This window comes from Labrus bergylta, chromosome 6 (assembly GCF_963930695.1).
Source record: "Labrus bergylta chromosome 6, fLabBer1.1, whole genome shotgun sequence".
In the NCBI taxonomy this organism is placed as follows: domain Eukaryota; kingdom Metazoa; phylum Chordata; class Actinopteri; order Labriformes; family Labridae; genus Labrus; species Labrus bergylta.
In genome coordinates, this window is record NC_089200.1 from 11,098,803 (window position 1) to 11,117,006 (window position 18,204).

The window sequence follows — 18,204 nt, forward strand, 5'->3', positions numbered from 1 at the left end:
TACCATCTAACAATAACCCGAAGGCCTTCAGTCTAAAACTACTCATGAACTTGAATGAAGGGAAGTGAAGAGATTAATCAAACAAACTGCATTACGTTTTGCATTGTTGACTTAAAGTCTGCAGGCTACTGAGCGTTAAATCTACAACAATAAACGCCTCTCCTGTGGCTGAGACATCAAACATCACAACGTCAAACATTTCCAGAGAGAGTTGCGTGTTTACAATCCCGTGACGTCGAGCAGCGCGACACGTGAATTCACGCGATATTTCATCTTCCTCCACCCCCCCCCCCCGCTCCCCCCCCCTCTCTTTACCAATCCAACATGGCGCTGTAGGGACGTTGTTATTGTTCCGTCGCTCTCAAAGATTTTTCAGTTTCGACAGAGACTACGCAGAAAAGAAAGCGGCCGAGTGTGTTCCTGCGGGTATGAGAGGAACATTTGGAGACAATGTTAAGATCCACCGGCTTCTTCCGAGGGATTGACTGTCCGTTTTACGCGGAGTGCAGCGAGGATAAAGGCAGCAGGAATGGGTGCAACAGACCGTACTGTCACTTCAGACACAGCAAGCAGAGACGGGCTTCATACGGAGCAGCAGCAGATGTAAAGAAGCAGAGAGGTCTTCAGTCCGCACAGAAAGGTGCTGAGTATGAATAGAAATACAGCTTTGAATACTTGGAGCAGAGTTGGTAACATGGTGGTGGTGTGTGTGGGGGGGTGGGACTGGGGACTGGACCAAAGAGTTGATGAAACCAGTAACGTTGCTGGTCAGCTTCTATCACCTTTAGCTGCACTCCATGAACATGTGCAGCATCCTCAAGGTTATGTCTCCTGATGCGAGGAGGTCTAAATTACCTGTGCAGGTGTGTTGTCCAAGCAAATAAAAGCCCAGGATTTGTTGTGATGTGTTTTCAATTGCAAAACAAAAACAAACAAAACCCATGGAGACCTTAAATATTCTAGAAACCGAAAAGTTGTGTGTTTTTCTTTAAAAAAAAAAAGCATGATTTGGACTTGAGGACTTGAATGCTGTGGGTGGAGAGAGAGAGAGAGAGAGAGAGAGAGCGCTCTCATCTGTTAGCAGGAAATGCATCTCAGGATGTAGTTAAACAATAAGGCAGTGCTTTGACTGATGGGACAGTACTTTGTTGTCATCATATGTTCCCTGAAGACTAATACCCCACTTGTCCTACTGTGACTACCTCACATCTCATGTGAACCCATCTCTACACAACTTTTTGAGAGAGTCTTGGCTTGTAATTATTTCAAATGCAGGTTGTTTCAAATTGTAATCATGTCCATTGCATAACTATGACTGTACAGTATTATACTCCAAAGATTGGCACTGAATTTCAATAATGGTTCCCTGTCACTGAATTAATTTAAATTAAAGCAGAAATTGTGATTTTTATGTCACAAAATAAATGTTGCATCTGTTGTTTGATGAGGCTGCTTCATGAGGTTGGTATTGTGGCAAACACATTAGTTCATTCCAAGTAAAAATCTTCTAATCTCCTCTCTTATACTTGTCTGGATGTCTCCCCCTGCAGAACAAGGTTATGATCCTTTCAACCCAGAAGTTGTGAACCCCCAGGATCAGCAGGATGGAGACCTCAGCGGGGCTCTGGAGATGGTCAATAAGGCCATCGAGGAGGTCCGCAGTCAGGTGGAGAGGGAAAAGAGGAAGCTGTCTCGGATTGGGGATGAACCATACAACCCCAGCAAGAGCACCAGCATTACTTCGTCGGATGCTGTTAAAAGTAAAGCACCACCTTCACACATGGCCTACGACCCAGGGAGCTATCAGATGACATCAGGAGGTTATAATCCCGCCCCAGGCTGCAGCAAGTATAGCTTGGATTCAGACAAGCAAGGGAACCATAGTAACTCAATGGAATATGTTCCCACTTCAGTGAAAAAGGCTCCATCTCGGATACAAACACAACAACCCCCCTCTCCTCCCCCCAGTCCAAAGTACTCAAACAGCACATCTTCCTCTAAGTGTAAATACACGGTGGACAATTCTAAACCGTCTACAGATATGGAGTACGACCCGCTGTCCAACTACTCGGCAGGAATTGCGGCGAAAAGTAAGAGAGAGGGAGGTGCAAAAGCTGTAAAATCACACAAACTTCAAGGATCAAACACGTCTGATCAGGAGTATGTCGTAGCTGCGAAGAAACCACGGCAGCAGGGTGTAGACTCAAAAAAGTACACTTTCTCTGACTCTGATGGTGAGAGCTCTGGAACGGAGTATCGACCCACATCGCTTAGTAATGTTCAGCAGAGAAAGGGCAACAGTAGTTCACTTTGGGACGCTGTAGGGAAAGAGAAAAAAGAAAGAACTGAAAGTATGCTGAATACACTGACACAGAGGAATAAAGAGGACTCTGCAGGGGACTCCGACGTCCAGGAATATGTGAAGCACAAGGACCACACAGAGAAAAAGAAAGTAGCAGGTCAATCTAGTTCAGACAAAAGAGGCAAATCTGAGAAAGTTCATAAAGCTGTAAAGGAAGTAAACAAAACAAGTGGTAGTAAGAGTGTTAGCAGCAGCAGCAGCAAAGACAAAGAGTCAATAAAGAACTCAAGCCAGGATTCCGCAAAGAAGGAGAACAAGAGTCATGAGAAAAGAGACGATAGGAAAAGCACAGTTAAGGTTAAATCCTCTGATAAATCTCAGAGGGAAGGCAGAGAAGAAAAGAGAAGTGATGGTAAGATCAACGCTGCAGAAAACGTAAAAACAGACTCAAGAAAACGAGATAAAGATGCGGAAAACTTTGCAAGGGAAAGCAAGAAACCCAAGGTATCAGACAAGGAAAAGGAACACAGCAGGTATAAGGACCACAACCACAAAAATGGTAAACTTGATAGCTGTAAAAGACAAAAGGACGTAAAGAAAAATAGCAAAAGCAGTTCTAGCAGCAGTAATTCTAGTAAAGGTTGTTCTGCAAACAGTAAAGAAAAAGAGAAGCACAACATCAGCTCTTCAAATGGAAAAAAACTTGAGGGTAAACGGCGAAGTGCGAGTCTCAGCCATGCTGATCTGTTTGGAGACGAGAGTCCAGAGGAGGCCTCTCCGATAATGATGGAGGATTCGGATGAAGAAGAAGAAGAAGAAGAAGTGCTGGTTAGAAAATCTGCTGATGCTTTAAAAAGGGGACGTCTGAGCAAGAGGAAAGCATCAGAGCTGACTCCCTCTTCCTCTGACGAAGAGGCTGTTGGCGGGGTTGAAGACGACGCGGCAGGTAAGGACGAACTGGACGGTGTTGGAATGGACTTCTCGAGTTTCCAGGACGACCTGGACTTTGACTCAGACCCGATGGAGGAGTGTTTGCGGATCTTCAATGAGTCCAAGGACGTTAAGAGGGAAGACAAGGGAAGGCAAGCTAAACAGGTATCAATGCTTCCTTCTCAACACTTGTTCATGTGTTTCCTGAGTTTTTTTTTTAACACTTTTTTTTTTTTTTTTTTTGTAAATCTTTTGTAAAAAGTTTGTAACAGTTTGTAAAATAATTAGACATTCTTTGTTGTCCCCCCTCAGCCCTCCAGGGACATAGAGGAGGAGAAAGACACAGAGAGCACTTTAACCACTCTCTTTCCTGGTCAAAAGAAGAGAGTGTCCCATTGTGTTACCAAAGGAAATGTAAGTTTGTCACTTAACTTCTCTGTCCTTCTTCAACCCGCTGAGCGGCCTAAAGGAAGTCAGTCAGGGCTGCAGTTATAAATTTACCTGTTTTATTACACTATCCAAAAATATCGCAGTTGTTTTACAATAACCAAAAAGGAGTCAGTTAACAATAAAGTAGATCACTTATATTGAACGATTGAATTTAAATAACTTAGGTGGTGGTGTTTCATAAAGCACTAAAAAGCAAACTTAGCAGGAACCTGGCCCTTTGATTAAACATGTTATTAAAGATTTCTAGGCAACATGCCCTGATAGATACACGTCTGACGTTTTGATTTCTGCTTGTAAAAAGAGGCGTTTGCTGCCTCCAGAACCCCACACCATACAGGAAAAGGAGTAAATAATATCAGTAAATAATATTTATGCTATGGAAAGAAAGAACCCCTTTTTTAAATTTTCAGCAAGATGTGTGTATTGTTTTCTGAACCAAGTGAGTAAAATATGTAAGGCTTCTATGGATGGAATTTCTGGAAAGCCAACCAAGGAATGTGTTGCTGTTTTGTCTCTCGCTCACCCAGACATGTTTTTATTTACTATTGTGTGACTACATTACCCCCCCCCCCCCCCCCCCCCATTATATTTAGTTCCCATAATACAAAACAAAATGTGCAGAGGATCTGTTTAGTTCTGTCTCAATGCTTTGGTTTATAAACCACTGTTCAAAGACCAAAATAATGAATAAAAACAAACAAAATGACTTTAAAAAGTGTGACTTTAAAATACGTGGAACTCTTGCAGAGACTAAATTTTTATTGGGCCTAAACTAAAGAGTGACCTCACTTAATCCTTGTCATTGCGATCGTCATACTTTGCATCTGAAGAACAAACTGAACACATTTTTTTCTAGATTTACTTCGGACTTTAAAGCCTTTATTTGAGAAGACGAAGAAGGAAATCTGGGAGAGCGGGTGGCGAATGAGCTGTGGGAATGGAGCCTGGGGTACAACTCGAACCCAAACAGTCCGCTTCAAGGGCTATAGCCTCTGTACATGGTGCACTCGACCTAACCGCTAGGCCAACCAGAGCCCCACAGTGGTCACTTTAAATGAAATGTTTTTCTTTTTACATCAGACTGATGCGCCTTCAAAGAGTGCAGTGCAGCCGTACAGGAGACTCACAGCGCAGGAAGTCTGTTACCGGCGTATGCAGATGGCTCAGCAGCAAGCTGCTCAGCTCTCGGCTTCAGTCAAAAGTTCCTCGCAGAGCTCCAGCCCTGGCTCCTCTGGAGAGAGGAAGAGGGTAGCACACCGTCCAAGCCCACAGATACCATCCTCCAAAACAAGTATGACTGCCTCCTCTAATGTGCACTGTAACTCCACTTTTGTTTTACATTTCTCAGAAGTGTACTGCTGTGCCCCCGTCAACTCTTGAAGTGATGAAAACTTTTTTCTAGATGAAATGGCCTCAAGCTATTCCTTTTGATAGGTAGAAGTATTTGACTGTTACAGTTACAATTACAAAGTCCCTTTTACAACCTGCAGATGTCAGACCAGTTGCCAATCGAGTATTGTCCCCGAACCAGTCCCATGAGACTGTGAAGCCCCAAACCACCGCAGGCATCTTGTCTAAGACCTCGTCCACTGTCATGCAGAGGAGGGTGGCACACACACCCACCATGAAGGTATCCACAAATGACCATTGTTGTTTTTCCTTTTTGTTTATGTATCTGAACATCCCTTCATAACCATGATTGCTTTTTAATGTTCTTCTTCTGTTTCGACTCTTTCAGAGTGGTTCCATGAAACGACCCGTCATCCCCACTGAGTTCGGGGCCAAAGTTCCCACCAACGTCCGCCAGCGCTACCTCACCACTTTCATAGACGAATGTGTCAAATTTTGCCCGTCGGAGAAAGACGCCTTCCAGATGGTAAGACTAACACCTTGTTTTGAAGAGTGCCACGTGTTCTAAATCACTAGATGCCTTAAATAATAAATAATGCTCAAGTTTCTTAAGCTCTCTGTTTGTCACAGTTGTTACGTCAAAATTGAGTCGAGTATTTGGATAACAATCCGTTTAAAGCCTTAACAGATGCTCCATATAAACGCATCACACAGAATGGACAGGCCCTGACAGATTCTTATTCAATGGGTTGCAGGGGGGATGTTTCACCTTTTTCTTGAATAATCAGAGAAAAAAAAACTTTAAATGATTTAGTGTAACCAGGATAACAGGTTCATGTTTTATTCATCACTTCATCACTTGTCACACAGCTTTTCTCATTAAAACAGTGTTCCTGAAATCTTCAGAGAGATGATTTTAATCAAAACTCAACAAAAAAAACAGTGTGAAAAGAAAAAAGCAGGCACTGACAGAAATGTGACTGTTTCAGGCCCTGGATGAGGAGAAGCTGGTGTATGAGCGCAGTAGCAGTAAGAACATCTACCTCAATGTAGCTGTCAACACCCTGAAGAAGCTCCGCGGCAAGAGCAGCTCCCGTCCGTCAGCTGTCACCAGTATGTCACACCTTTAGACACTGTTTAATATGTTTGTGAAGGCCACATGTGTCAAATACAGTTCATTGTATACATTATGGTTCACTCTGGTGGTGACTTGTATGTGTTTTCTTGCAGAGGATCCTGGATCTGCTGCTAACAGGAAGGCTCAGTCCCATGAGGAGGTCTTAGGAGGTCGCCTCGCTGCCACAACCAGCTTCACTGTCAACAGGACGGGTAAACAGCAGGAGGAGAAACTCATCGGTGAGAACAAGTTATATCGATGAAAAAAGTATTGCCCTGTCAGTGTTTGTAGAGCTCCCTCTCTAGAATAGTTGTGAACATATTTCTTGACCACTTTCTTTTCACCTCTTTCCCATTTTTGCTCTTGTTCTGTTACCCGATTGTGTCCAAGACAGATTGAAAATGCAGCTTCTCATTTATTAAACCTTTTTTTTTTTAAATCTCGAAAAACCAATGAGGGCAAGCCCTCATTTTACACTGATGCAAAGAGTACATGAAGCTAGTCAGTCATATGCACAAGTGTGAACAATTTGAATGTCAAATATTCCATGGGAATGCAGCAGAGAAGCTAAAAGTAGTTTTACCAAATGAAGTGTCTGTTCCTTTGATAGAAGAAAAAAGCGAAGAGAAGAAAAAACTTGAAGGTGACATGAAAAGCCTCTTTGTGTTTAGCAAGTCTACTCAGTGATGTGCTGCGTCAGCTAACAGCAATAAAGAAACTGTTCATATACTCATGGGACATCCTCCAGGTGCTGCTGGCAACAAACCTCCCAGCCTCATGACCTGACGTCAGAGTTGATTTGCTGACGAGACTGTCGCACTCCTGAAAGAACTGTTGAGTTGTGTTACTTAACAGGATATGAACTGATAAATCCTTTGGGCCATTTATCAAGTAAAAGATGAAATGCTTGACTCCTGACCTTGAATCCAGAACAAGTCCATCAAATAGAGGCGACTTTTGTGGGGAATTTTTTCAGGCTAATGCACACTTGCTTTTGCAATATAATTTTTTTCCCAAAGGCGGACCACGTTTCTGTATCAGGATCAACTGAAAAAACAGAGCCTAAATAATATGAGCGAGGTGATGATTCAGTTAAGGGTTTGAGGGACTTTTGGGGGGCAGAATCGGGTCTTCACTAAGAGGAACTCGCTCATACTTTTTATATTACATTAAAGTAAAACTGATTCTCTTCTGGGACTGGAATGTTAGATTGAAGAAAATGTCATTTTTCCGTGTAATCTTGATGGTTCATTGCATTACTGAAACTCTGTAGGCAAATGTTCAGTTCACAAAATGTAGCAGATCGTGTTGAAAGTTTCTCAGTAAGCAAACATGTTTAATTCTTATTTAATTTTAATTGTACATACTTTATTAATAACTGTGGGAAATTCTGGTTTTACCCTTTGTTATTGAGAGACATGCTTATCACATCTGAAGTACACACACGCACAAACAGGACGTGAGGACATGCAATGAGATGTCAGGGCAGGGTGCTACACACTATGCAGGGAGCGCGCCAGAGCAGTTGGGGGTTCGGTATCTTGCTCAAGGGTACCTCGGCAGTACTTGGGAAGTGACCTGGCACCTCTTCAGCTACCAGAACAATTACTTCCATATTTTTTGTCCGCACTGGGACTTGAACCAGCGACCCTCCGATTCCCAACCCAAGTCCCTACAGACTGAGTGACTGCTACACTTAATGAATATAATTAAATCCATCTTCTGTCTTCTTCTTCACATGTTTTCAGTAGGTTTCTGACATCACTGCACAAAGCCTACATGTGTTTCACCTGTTTCTATGTTTGACTTCAGGAGCCACACTGTACAAGAGGCTGCAGGCGTACCTGATGACAGAGGAGCAGTTCCAGGAGAATGGATACCCGAGAACAAACCCTGAATCTGCAGGCAGAGCTGTCATTCACAACCTCCCTGAGAAAAAACCCGTTACAGACCGTGAGTAGCCACATGACCCTACAGCGCTCTCTGATTTCGAACAGCCAATTCTGAATCAAATTGATATTGTTGTGGTCGAGAAACTGTTGAACTTTCAGCTCTGTAATGTGTCTTCAGCGTTCAACAAGATTTGCTGTCGCTGTGGAGCGGAGTATAAAATCAACGTCAACGGCAGCTGTGTTCGTAAAGAAGAATGTACCTTTCACTGGGGACGTCTGCGCAGACATAAAGGTCAGTTTGCCTGCATTTATTCAAATAAAGAAACAAAAGATTTGGTCTATTTTTAGCTCAGCATTCATTCTGCAAAATCGAAGTCCCTTTCCATCTCTCCAGTCCTATTTCTCAACTCATTCCTCTCTGTCAGTGGCTGGAGGCTGGGAGACAAACTACAGCTGCTGTGCTGCGGCTGTGGGTAGTCCAGGATGCCAAGTTTGCAAGGTATCATCTTTAAAGAATGTTTTATACTTCTGCAGAAGTCAGGAATATGGGCTGTCACTGATAAAAATCTGCTCATATATAAAGGAAAGCTACTTTGAAATGTAAAACGGAACAACTTCTGGATAAAGATACAGAACAAAGATTTACTTTGATCAGTCAATTGAAAACATTTCTAAAGCCTTTTTAGTCAACATTTGGTTGTTGTCAGAGATTTACATTACTTTTGTAAGGGCTTGGCAGAACAAACACCTAGCATTCGGAGGGTCATTCGACTAGGCGAGGGTTTACTGCCCTTTGTGATGTCACAAAGGTAAAATGTCCAAACGGCCTGTTTGAGCACACATTTTCTGAAAAGTGGAGCAGGCAAACAATGAAGAGGATGGACTTTTTTTCATAACTGGGTGGTTTGTAGACAGACTAGGGACACATGTAGAGTGTATTTTGCACAATGTGTGACCTTTAAGCCAACCTTAGTCTCTTAATAAGCTCTTTATGTTAATGACCGTAAACGGTAAACCATATACTTCCAGTATAACTATAATAAACATCCCTCTGACTTTTTTTTAAATCAACATGTTTGATAAACTTCCCCAAACCTAAATCATCTCATGTTCCCATAGCAACATGTTCAGGACGGGCGTAAAGAGTCGTTAGATGGTTTCGTCACAACGTTCAGTAAAGCTCTCCCACCTGATGGCAACGGAGGGGTGTTTGCTTTGGACTGCGAGATGGTGAGTCATCTTGTGTTTTGTGGAAATTTAGGACGACTTGAATAGTTTTTTTTCTTTTACCTCTACAGTAGGGCTGTATTTTGATTGTGGTGTGTGTGATACAGTCTTCTAATCTTGTGTTTTGCTCTTTGGTGAATCAGTGTTATACAAAGCAGGGCCTGGAGCTGACGAGGGTGACCGTCATCGACTCTGAGATGAAGGTCATTTACGACACATTTGTCAAACCAGAGAGCAAAGTGGTCGATTACAACACGCGGTAAGTTTGTCTCCTCCCACTTCACACTCTGTGGGTCATGTCAGATATTTAGTTAAGTCACAGATTTACCACTTTCTCAAACGTGTCACAGTCGTGTAAAGCAGTGTATACTTTATCTCTCAGGTTTTCAGGTGTGACGGAGGAGGACTTGGAGGACGTCACCATCAGTCTGAGAGACGTTCAGGCTGTGCTACTTAGTATGTTCAGTGCTGAATCCATCCTTATAGGACACAGTCTGGAGAGCGACCTGCTCGCTCTGAAGGTAAACTTGATCTTAATCAAACTTATCGACAGTAAAAGACAGAAATCCTAAAAATGTAAGGCCAAAATTTGAGTAAGAGCCGTTTTTGGCACTTTGTACTTCCTTAATTTTTCACGTTGTTTCAAGTTTTATGACTGAAGATAACAGGTAAAATAGAATATAGAACAACCAAATCAGTTTAATAAAAAATAAAATGTAATAAACTAGATCATGAGACAATGAGTTTCTACTGTTGAGCTGAAATAAGAAAAATGAACCTTTACTAATACTCTCATCTTCCGTCCCTCGCTCTTAGCTGATCCACAGTACAGTCGTAGACACGGCCATCGTGTTCCCTCACCGCCTCGGCTTACCCTTCAAACGCGCCTTGAGGAACCTGATGGCCGATCACCTCAAACGCATCATCCAGGACAACGGTGAGAAAATACACGGCTATCAGCTGCTGCCCTGTTGTTTTTAAAAAGCTTTATCATTCAAGTTATTAACAACATGTATAATTATCTGTTCTAAAATGTCATGTGCTGTTAGCGTCATAAAACTACATCACATGCCTTTAACATTTAAGCGGTGTCGTGGTAAGTGACAAAGAAGTCAAAGTGTTGGGGGGGGGATAACTATTATGGAATTTCTAGGACTCAAAACAGCAAAATGAGGAAATTCATTAAACCATTTGAGTCTCCATAGCCAAGAAAAATATTTTCAGTTGTGGGGATAAAGGTTTTAAAGCATTTCATCCCCATTAACACACAGATGAATACTTAATCCGCTGTCACATTATGTATGGCCCAAGTTACACAAACAGACTCCCTCATCCGTATCCTGAGCCCACTTGTGCCCTATAGCATAATCCCATAATCTCCATATGTAACCCTATCAAATTCCATGAAAACACAAACATGTAGATTGACTGACTGATCAGTCAGCATCTGTTAGGATGTATGTGTTGAGAGACAATTACAAAAAAAAAAGCAAAAGAGTGGCGCTTTGAAGAGGGAGACATTTTTTTAAAATGCTAAAAAATTAACAGTTTGTAAGAAAACATAAAACAACAGTTTGATTCTTGGAGATCAATAATAGTAGTAAGACAAACTTTAATGGATGGATTCAGTTCACTGATTAGACTCACACATGTCCTTATAGTGCATTTTGTCATATCCAGAGGATGTATTTCTTAAGTGTTTCAGTCTCATTATATGTACAGTGTGTGGTCAGTCTTGTATTTGCTGGTCTAATCTATTCAATGCAGTCAATTAATTCCACTGCAATACATACTTTTCACCAACAGATGTCACCCCTGTGCTAAGTGCAAACTGAAGGCAGAGTGTTGCAACATTTTTAGTAGACTGTGAAGAAACTTCTCAAAGTTTTTAAAAGCCCGATGATGTTTCTTTTGAATTCCCATCATATCTGATGAAAAGGAAAACTTAAACAGTGATGAAGTTCAAATGCATCTGCTGCTTTGGGAAAGTTACCAGTGTTCTCGTCTCTTCCTCTTCATTATCTAAAAAAACAAACCAGTGCCAGAAGAAGAGAATTAAAAAGACTCAGCTTTAGGGGTGGCGGTGTGGATCTGTTGATTGGTTGGTTCACAACATTGGTTCAGACTGAATCATATCAAAAGGTTTTTTGTATGAATTAACATTAAATGATGTTGTCCTCAGGACTTATTGATGTACCGGTACGTTGAATGTGTGCTTTTTCAAAACCGTGAAAGACTCCGCTCTGAAACTCTTGCTCCATATGGCGTCACCAGCCTTATTTGCCAGCGCTCGTCGCAGGCAGGTATCTAGGCTTCACTCTTGTACACCGAGTGGAGGTGGAGACAGAGTGGCAACCTCCAGTGTTGAATAATGAAGCCAATGTGGAAGTTCCAGAAACTGCATTTCCTTGAGTGTCCACTTGAGGCTGGCTTCAGTAGCCCCAAGAGTCTCAGACGGACCCAAATTACAATTTTCATTTTAACAGCAGAAATGTATGCAGCCTGGTTCAAAAAAATAATGATTTGGTATCAATAACACTTCTTTACCATCTTTATCGATACACACTGTACAGGGGGTGATTTTTTTCACAACTCATCTGTTTTACATTTTAGTTAGGCTAATAGTTACGCATAATTAGTGCCAGGCGGGTGTGTTGTAGTTGTTTGCCAGGAGGCTTAGGGCCCCCATAAGCTCAACATCTTATACATGTTGCTTGGTTGACTGGAAGCTGGTTTAAAATAGCATATTCAATGTAGGGACATCTTTAAAAGTCATCTTATAAAACAATGGGTGACGACCCTTACACTATATCCATATACGGTCTATGATGGAGATGTGTCGACCATCTTTATATACAGTCAAAAGTGCAGCCTCTCAGAGCAGCCAGCACGACTGTAGACTCTTGTTACGATTTTCTTAACATTCTTCAAACCTTAGATACAGCCTTTTTGTCTGTTTTTAACTGGTGGAAAATGTCATGCTATTAGACATTTCAGTACTGAGGTTACAAAACTTTTGTTCTTGTTTGTGCATGTGATTGCAGTGGACGGCCACGACTCAAGTGAAGACGCCTCTGCCTGCATGGAGCTGATGGTTTGGAAGATCAAGGAGGATGCCAAGCTCAAAAGATGACCTCTGACCCCTTTACTCTCTCCTTTTCCACAGTTAAGCTTCCTGCATTCATGATAGTTACAGGAAGAAAGTTAAGGGTATCTGCTCCCAGAGAGTGAAGGTCAGAGTATGGATGTTGCTGCCTAATGAATAAAAAAACCAGTCAGTCAAAGCAATAGGAGCCTGAATAAACAGTCTTTTTCATTTTCTTCTAGGTATTTCTGTTCTAAATAACATTACTTTAAATGTATTCCTGTTTATTTGAGACATGTCTTTTGAGGCCTCAAACATTTTATGGATAAAACTTTTCTATATAGCGAAAATACCGGGGCATTTTCCACTCAGTGGTCATGACTGATATGATATTTATGGCAGGCTGTATTTCAGCCTTAATTGCACTAAAGAAAAAGCTCTTGTTTTGTAGAGCCTGAGTTTTGAGTACCTCATCTGTGTTACAAAGCATTGACTTCTAATGAATAACACATTACATGTTGTTAGGTACACGAAAGTGCATTGATGTCTAAGTGTGTTGAACATTATTCTGTAAATGCACTTGGGTTTTTTTTGTTTTTTTTCACTTTGCACCTCTTTTTTTTGTCAATGATGCTCTGTTTATTATGCGTTTCTTATCCAGGTTGTTGGTCATCCCTTGAATCTGACTAATTCTATAATACTTGATCATACAAAAAGCTCTCTGCTTCTTACCTATTTACTTGATAGAATATATCACTGTACTTCATAGTTCCGATAAAACATAGTTCAGACAAGACCACCTGCATGAAGAAGACCATTAGGAATCATTGTGATAGCAGCTATGACATGTTATTCCTCCATTTTGACACAAAATGAGAATTAGTGTTGTTAAATTAGGACTGTTGAATACACACAATTATCATTTAGTGAGTACCAGCTAACCTGTGCAGTTTTATGTTCAATTTGACTGAAAAAAAGTACTTGAGTGCTCTAAATACGCTGCAAGCATTTTCCTTTTTTATATGTTCTTTTTTTCTGTTGTTTAACTTTTTCTATTAAAAAGTATTAGTCAAAACAAGATTTATTGCTCTGTTTGTACATCCCAACAGTCCCGTTCATTTGATCCCTGTTTGTGCAACAGTCATGCAGAAACAGGGATCAAATGTTAAATCAAATCAAAGTACATACACACTACTGTACAATTAAAAGTTATTTGTAGTTTATTTAAGAGCATCTGTTTTTTGCTACTTTATCTCCATTACATCCCAGAAGATTATTTGAGTTACTTATTAAGCCAGGCTTATCCCATTGAAATCAATGATCTCTTATAAAAGGGAGTCCTGGGACGCTGGTGGCGCATTGGTTGGCCCGATGTATGGAGGCTGTAGTCTTCCAAGCAGGCGGCCCAGGTTCAAATCCCGCCTGTGGCTCCTTTCCTGCAAGTCATTCCCCTCTCTCTCTCTCTCTCTTCCTGATTTCCAACTCTATCCACTGTCCTATCTCTCCATTAAAGGCACAAAAAGCCCAAAAATAAGTATTTAAAAGGGAGTCCTGGCTAGCAGCAACACACAGTCTCGACAAAAAGCAATCAAGCTCATTCAGTAGATTAAAAAAAATGTTAACATGTGAAGCAACAACACGTGCACTCAGAAAGCCTGGATTCATGAGATTTCAGAGTTTAAAACATTTAAAGGTATCCAAGTTTAGCTATTTAGAATCAGCCTTCAATTTGTCCCAGTATGTGCAGTGAACCTTAAAGCTGTCGTTCCCAAATCAGTAGTTTGTGTATTCACATTGCATATAGTCCAGTTTACAAAAGGATGTGATTTTCAGCCTTTAAGATTAAAAAGAAGGAACAGCAGTTCTGAAGTTCTTACTGTAATAATGCTTCCCACTGCAAAGTTTTAATTTCAAAACATAGACTCATCCCCTTTTACACAGCAAACACAGAGTTACAGATTAACCTACCAAACAGCATCCCACTGCCATATACCCACTTTTCAATTCTGTCCACTCATAATGGGAACACACAAGACCTTTACTTTTTTTATGGAAAATATGAAAATCCTTGTGAAATGTTTTAATGAAGGATAGTGCGTTGGTGAGTAGGTGCAACAACTGGTTTGAAGCACTTTTAAAAAAGACTCAGTGCAAGTATCTTTACACAAAGCTTGAAATCAGCCGGTAAACAGTGAAGTAGTAGAGGTGAAAACAAGTCGTTCTACTGGAGAAATATGTGAAGAGGTCACCAGCAAGATGTTTGAATTGGGCGTACTAATTTCTTCTTTCATATCAGCATGCCAAAATCTGTCATGTTACGTGCCGTCTGCAGACCATGAGGACAAATAATCTCAGGAGTAGATACATTTAACTTCAACTACATCAGCGCTGAAGGGTGTCAAAGTTAAAACTAGTTAAATTAACTTGGAACTAATTAAAGTAACTTTTTGATGCTTTCACTCCGCTCACATTAAGAAGTCTTTTTTCACAGTTTTAAATATATATCTTTTTTGCATTAGTAAAAGCTCTGTGTACTTACTGTATACAATGATAGCTGTATACTTTCTACACCTCTGCTGCAAAAAATAGTTTGTGACAGTGTGACAGATTTCTCTCTGTACAGTGTCGGGGCCTCTTGTGGTCTATGTGTCTCGTCAACAGCAGGTGCAGCGGCTGTAATTCTCTTTCTTCAGCAGATGTGTAAATTGGAAAAAATAGGAAAGAAATGCTAAACTGAGAGGCCCATCCTTTCTTCAGTGTGTTTGCCTGTTAAGCTCCTCCCGTCACATGTCAGGATGCATTTCCCCCGGCCGGGACTCGGACCCCAGGTATGAAAGGACCCAGTTAGCAGGGATCAATACCTACACAATGTTCCAGTGACAGGGAGGGGGGCTTCCTAGTGTTTATTGAGTGTTGCAGAGATTTTGAACATGTGGAGCAAAGCAGCTTAGAGGGGTCGTCTTCATTATCAAATTCGATCAGCGCCTCTCTTTCTCTCTCCCCTGTGATCACCTTTGACTATGTGGGTCACGAGGGGAAAGCAGCGGGTCGGGGCTCTGAAAACAGACCCCATGCTGAGAGATGGAGAGCTGCATTATCTCAATGCAAAGAAACACTTTACTGCCTACTGCCTGAATCGACTGAAACAATTAGCTGCTTAAGTGATCTGTAGAGAATATTGTGGAACTACTTTATTATTATTATTATTTATTAATCATAAGAGTCGTCTCCAGTTTCTTGTCTGGATCATCATTTGGATATGTACTTAGTATAATACACAGAATATCCTTTGGACTAAACATTTGGAGAGGTCAGCTTGGAAGTTTTTCCATTTTTAAACTCAACTCTAAATGGAGAAATAAATCTTAACGTTAATGGAATTTGTAAATGAGTACTTTCAGCCAGGAAATCCTTCTTGTGGTATTTAGGATTACAGCTACTGGTGTCATTACTTCCAATTTTATTTGTCATATAAGGCTTGTTAAAATGTTTAAAGGCTTGTCACTAATCCTCAGAACCTAAATTAAGTCTTAAGTTGTTTTACTTAGTTCATTTATCAGCTCCTAACCCCCAAACATGTTTCAGATTTTACAAGACAAGAAAAATAACATATGCTCAAATTAAAAGAAAAGCTGGTAAAAGCTGGCAGATGCTTGGTATCAACTCATCAGTTATTTGACTAATAATTAGAGCACTGAAGATCCTTAAGATAAGTTTCTACATCTGTTGCATCCAAATTTAACTCCCGAAAAAGATCCAACTCTCTTTGAAGTTGACATAGTTATAGTGTCAACTTCAGAGACACATTATAGTGACAATTTATACAACTAACTGGTCGAAATAACTGCAGTTGGTTTAAATCACATTTGAAACATCAGAATACTTCAGACAGACAACTTCTCAAAGAAATATCTGTTTTTCTTCGATAAAATGAAACAGAGAGGAAGTGTAAGGCGGTCATTAAATCAAGAAAAAATAGAAAACTATGTTAAATATGTGCACAAATGGAGTGTTCTTCCACCACTTCTTGGTGTGGATAAAGAGCAGCATTTTGCACATATTTATCTTCATTTCGACCAAAAATCTTTGTTTAAACAGTTTGTTTTATCACCAGGTCTTAAAAGGCAGCTGAAGAGCTGAGGCTTAAGAAACCTTGACCTCGGGTCTGTTTTCTCTCTCTGTTGGTCTGGGGTCAGCTCTCACACCCCAGTGTACCCCACTATGGTTGCCCTTGACCCCCAGGACACCTGCAGCTGCCCGTCTCTCTGGCTCTCCATCTTTAATCTGCAGCTCTCCGGCCCAATTAAGAGACTGATCTTTACTCAGTCCTCTCTTATTGATCTGTCGTTTTAACTGCTTATAGCCGCGCTCCCAGGGGCCGAACTAGATCATAAGAAACTCATTGGAAGCTTTTGGTCTCATAATAGATGAATTAATGCAGCTTAATGCATCCCTCAGGGTTTAAACTCTTCTGAACTTAGACTTAAGGATTTGGTTGCTCCCTTTAAACATTCTCATATAAACTCTGCTCTATGTTTGTGTGTAAATTTAAGATTTTTCTTGTGTACTTTGTGTGTTTGCAAACAGGTCAATGTCACTCTAAGCCCTGAGTGTGTCACAGCCAGTGTCAGGCCTCACAGCATGATCCGGGCACTCGGAGGGGCTTAAGAGGTCCTACTGACCCGCCGCCCGCTCTCCCTGCCTCCCTCAGGTCAAAGGCCAGCCGGCCCTATCGATTCTCCCCTCCATGAAGAAGTATTTAGCCTCGCTCTGCTCCTGCTCGCCCCTCTCCAGGCCACATGCTCCCGGACGATCATCGCAGCCCCTGAAGGCCCCTCAATTGTGTTCTGCATGCCGATCGATCCAGTTGGTGTCCGAGGGGGGCGCCTTCCTTGGAGATAACTGACAACTACAAAGGTCCCCTCCTGACAGGCTCTTGTCAATACCAATTTCCACTATTGATAAGTAATTAAAGAAAGCCTAAACATAAGGGGGTTGCTTTCTGAAACATCTGTTAAACAAGAGACATTAACACAAACGTCTAAGTGACAAAAAAAGAAGACAATGAGAAAAAAGGAGAAAATGAACCGCCCCTCACCCTCACTTACTTTAGCTGTCATCACACAGCCTCACTACTATCAGCGAATACTCTTTACAACAACAGGTGCATTGAGTCTACCACTGATGTTTCCACTTTACTTTTTCTACATTTTCCAGACAGAAGATTAAGTGGTAAATACTTTCTACTGAGTTCAATGAAGAGCCAAATAATTTCTAATAGTTCCAGATTCGTACTTATGAGGATTTGCAGCTTTTTTTTGTTACATTTTCTCTGTATTTTTCAGCCACATGCAACCAAATCTGAACCCTAATCAAAGGACACACAGCTCCCAGTAAGGTACATGTTCTGTAAATGTGAACATATCTAAAACCCAAAACTGAGATCCTGATAGAGAATATGATATGATCTGGTTTGAGCATCTTTTCTATGAGTTCAACAAACTGAACGCGAAAGTGGGTTTTTTTACTGAGCTATGTATGTGACACAATAACACCTCAGGCAACAAACAAAAACCCACTGACTTTGAAAACAAGTTAAAAAAAATATGATCTCATTTTCCGGTTGTAAGACTACTCCCTGCAGCACTCTATTGGCAACTTCATTTCTTTCTCTTTGGTACTAATGCAGAAATATAGGTTTATACTTCTTTTGACGAAGGTTCACTCGCTCAGCGAGGTCTCACTTAAGACCTCGCTGGCCTGTTGAAAGTGATATAACGACGATGTGAATAGTTGCTGTCGAAACATACAGAGTGGATGTTTCTATATTTTTGAAAAAAAGGTCACAGAA

At 41.1% G+C, this 18,204-nt stretch overlaps 1 protein-coding gene across 1 annotated transcript; it reads left to right on the plus strand.

The window, feature by feature from the left end:
* Positions 1-315: 315 nt before the first annotated feature.
* Positions 316-13,431, plus strand: rexo1 (REX1, RNA exonuclease 1 homolog). Its single transcript, XM_065955725.1, has 16 exons — positions 316-640; positions 1,551-3,397; positions 3,545-3,646; positions 4,763-4,973; positions 5,173-5,312; positions 5,421-5,558; positions 6,022-6,145; positions 6,263-6,388; positions 7,962-8,102; positions 8,220-8,333; positions 8,467-8,540; positions 9,161-9,271; positions 9,412-9,527; positions 9,651-9,789; positions 10,085-10,205; positions 12,313-13,431. The coding sequence occupies exons 1-16, from the start codon at positions 451-453 to the stop codon at positions 12,399-12,401; spliced, it is 3,783 nt and encodes a 1,260-aa protein (XP_065811797.1). The 5' UTR covers positions 316-450; the 3' UTR covers positions 12,402-13,431.
* Positions 13,432-18,204: the final 4,773 nt, after the last annotated feature.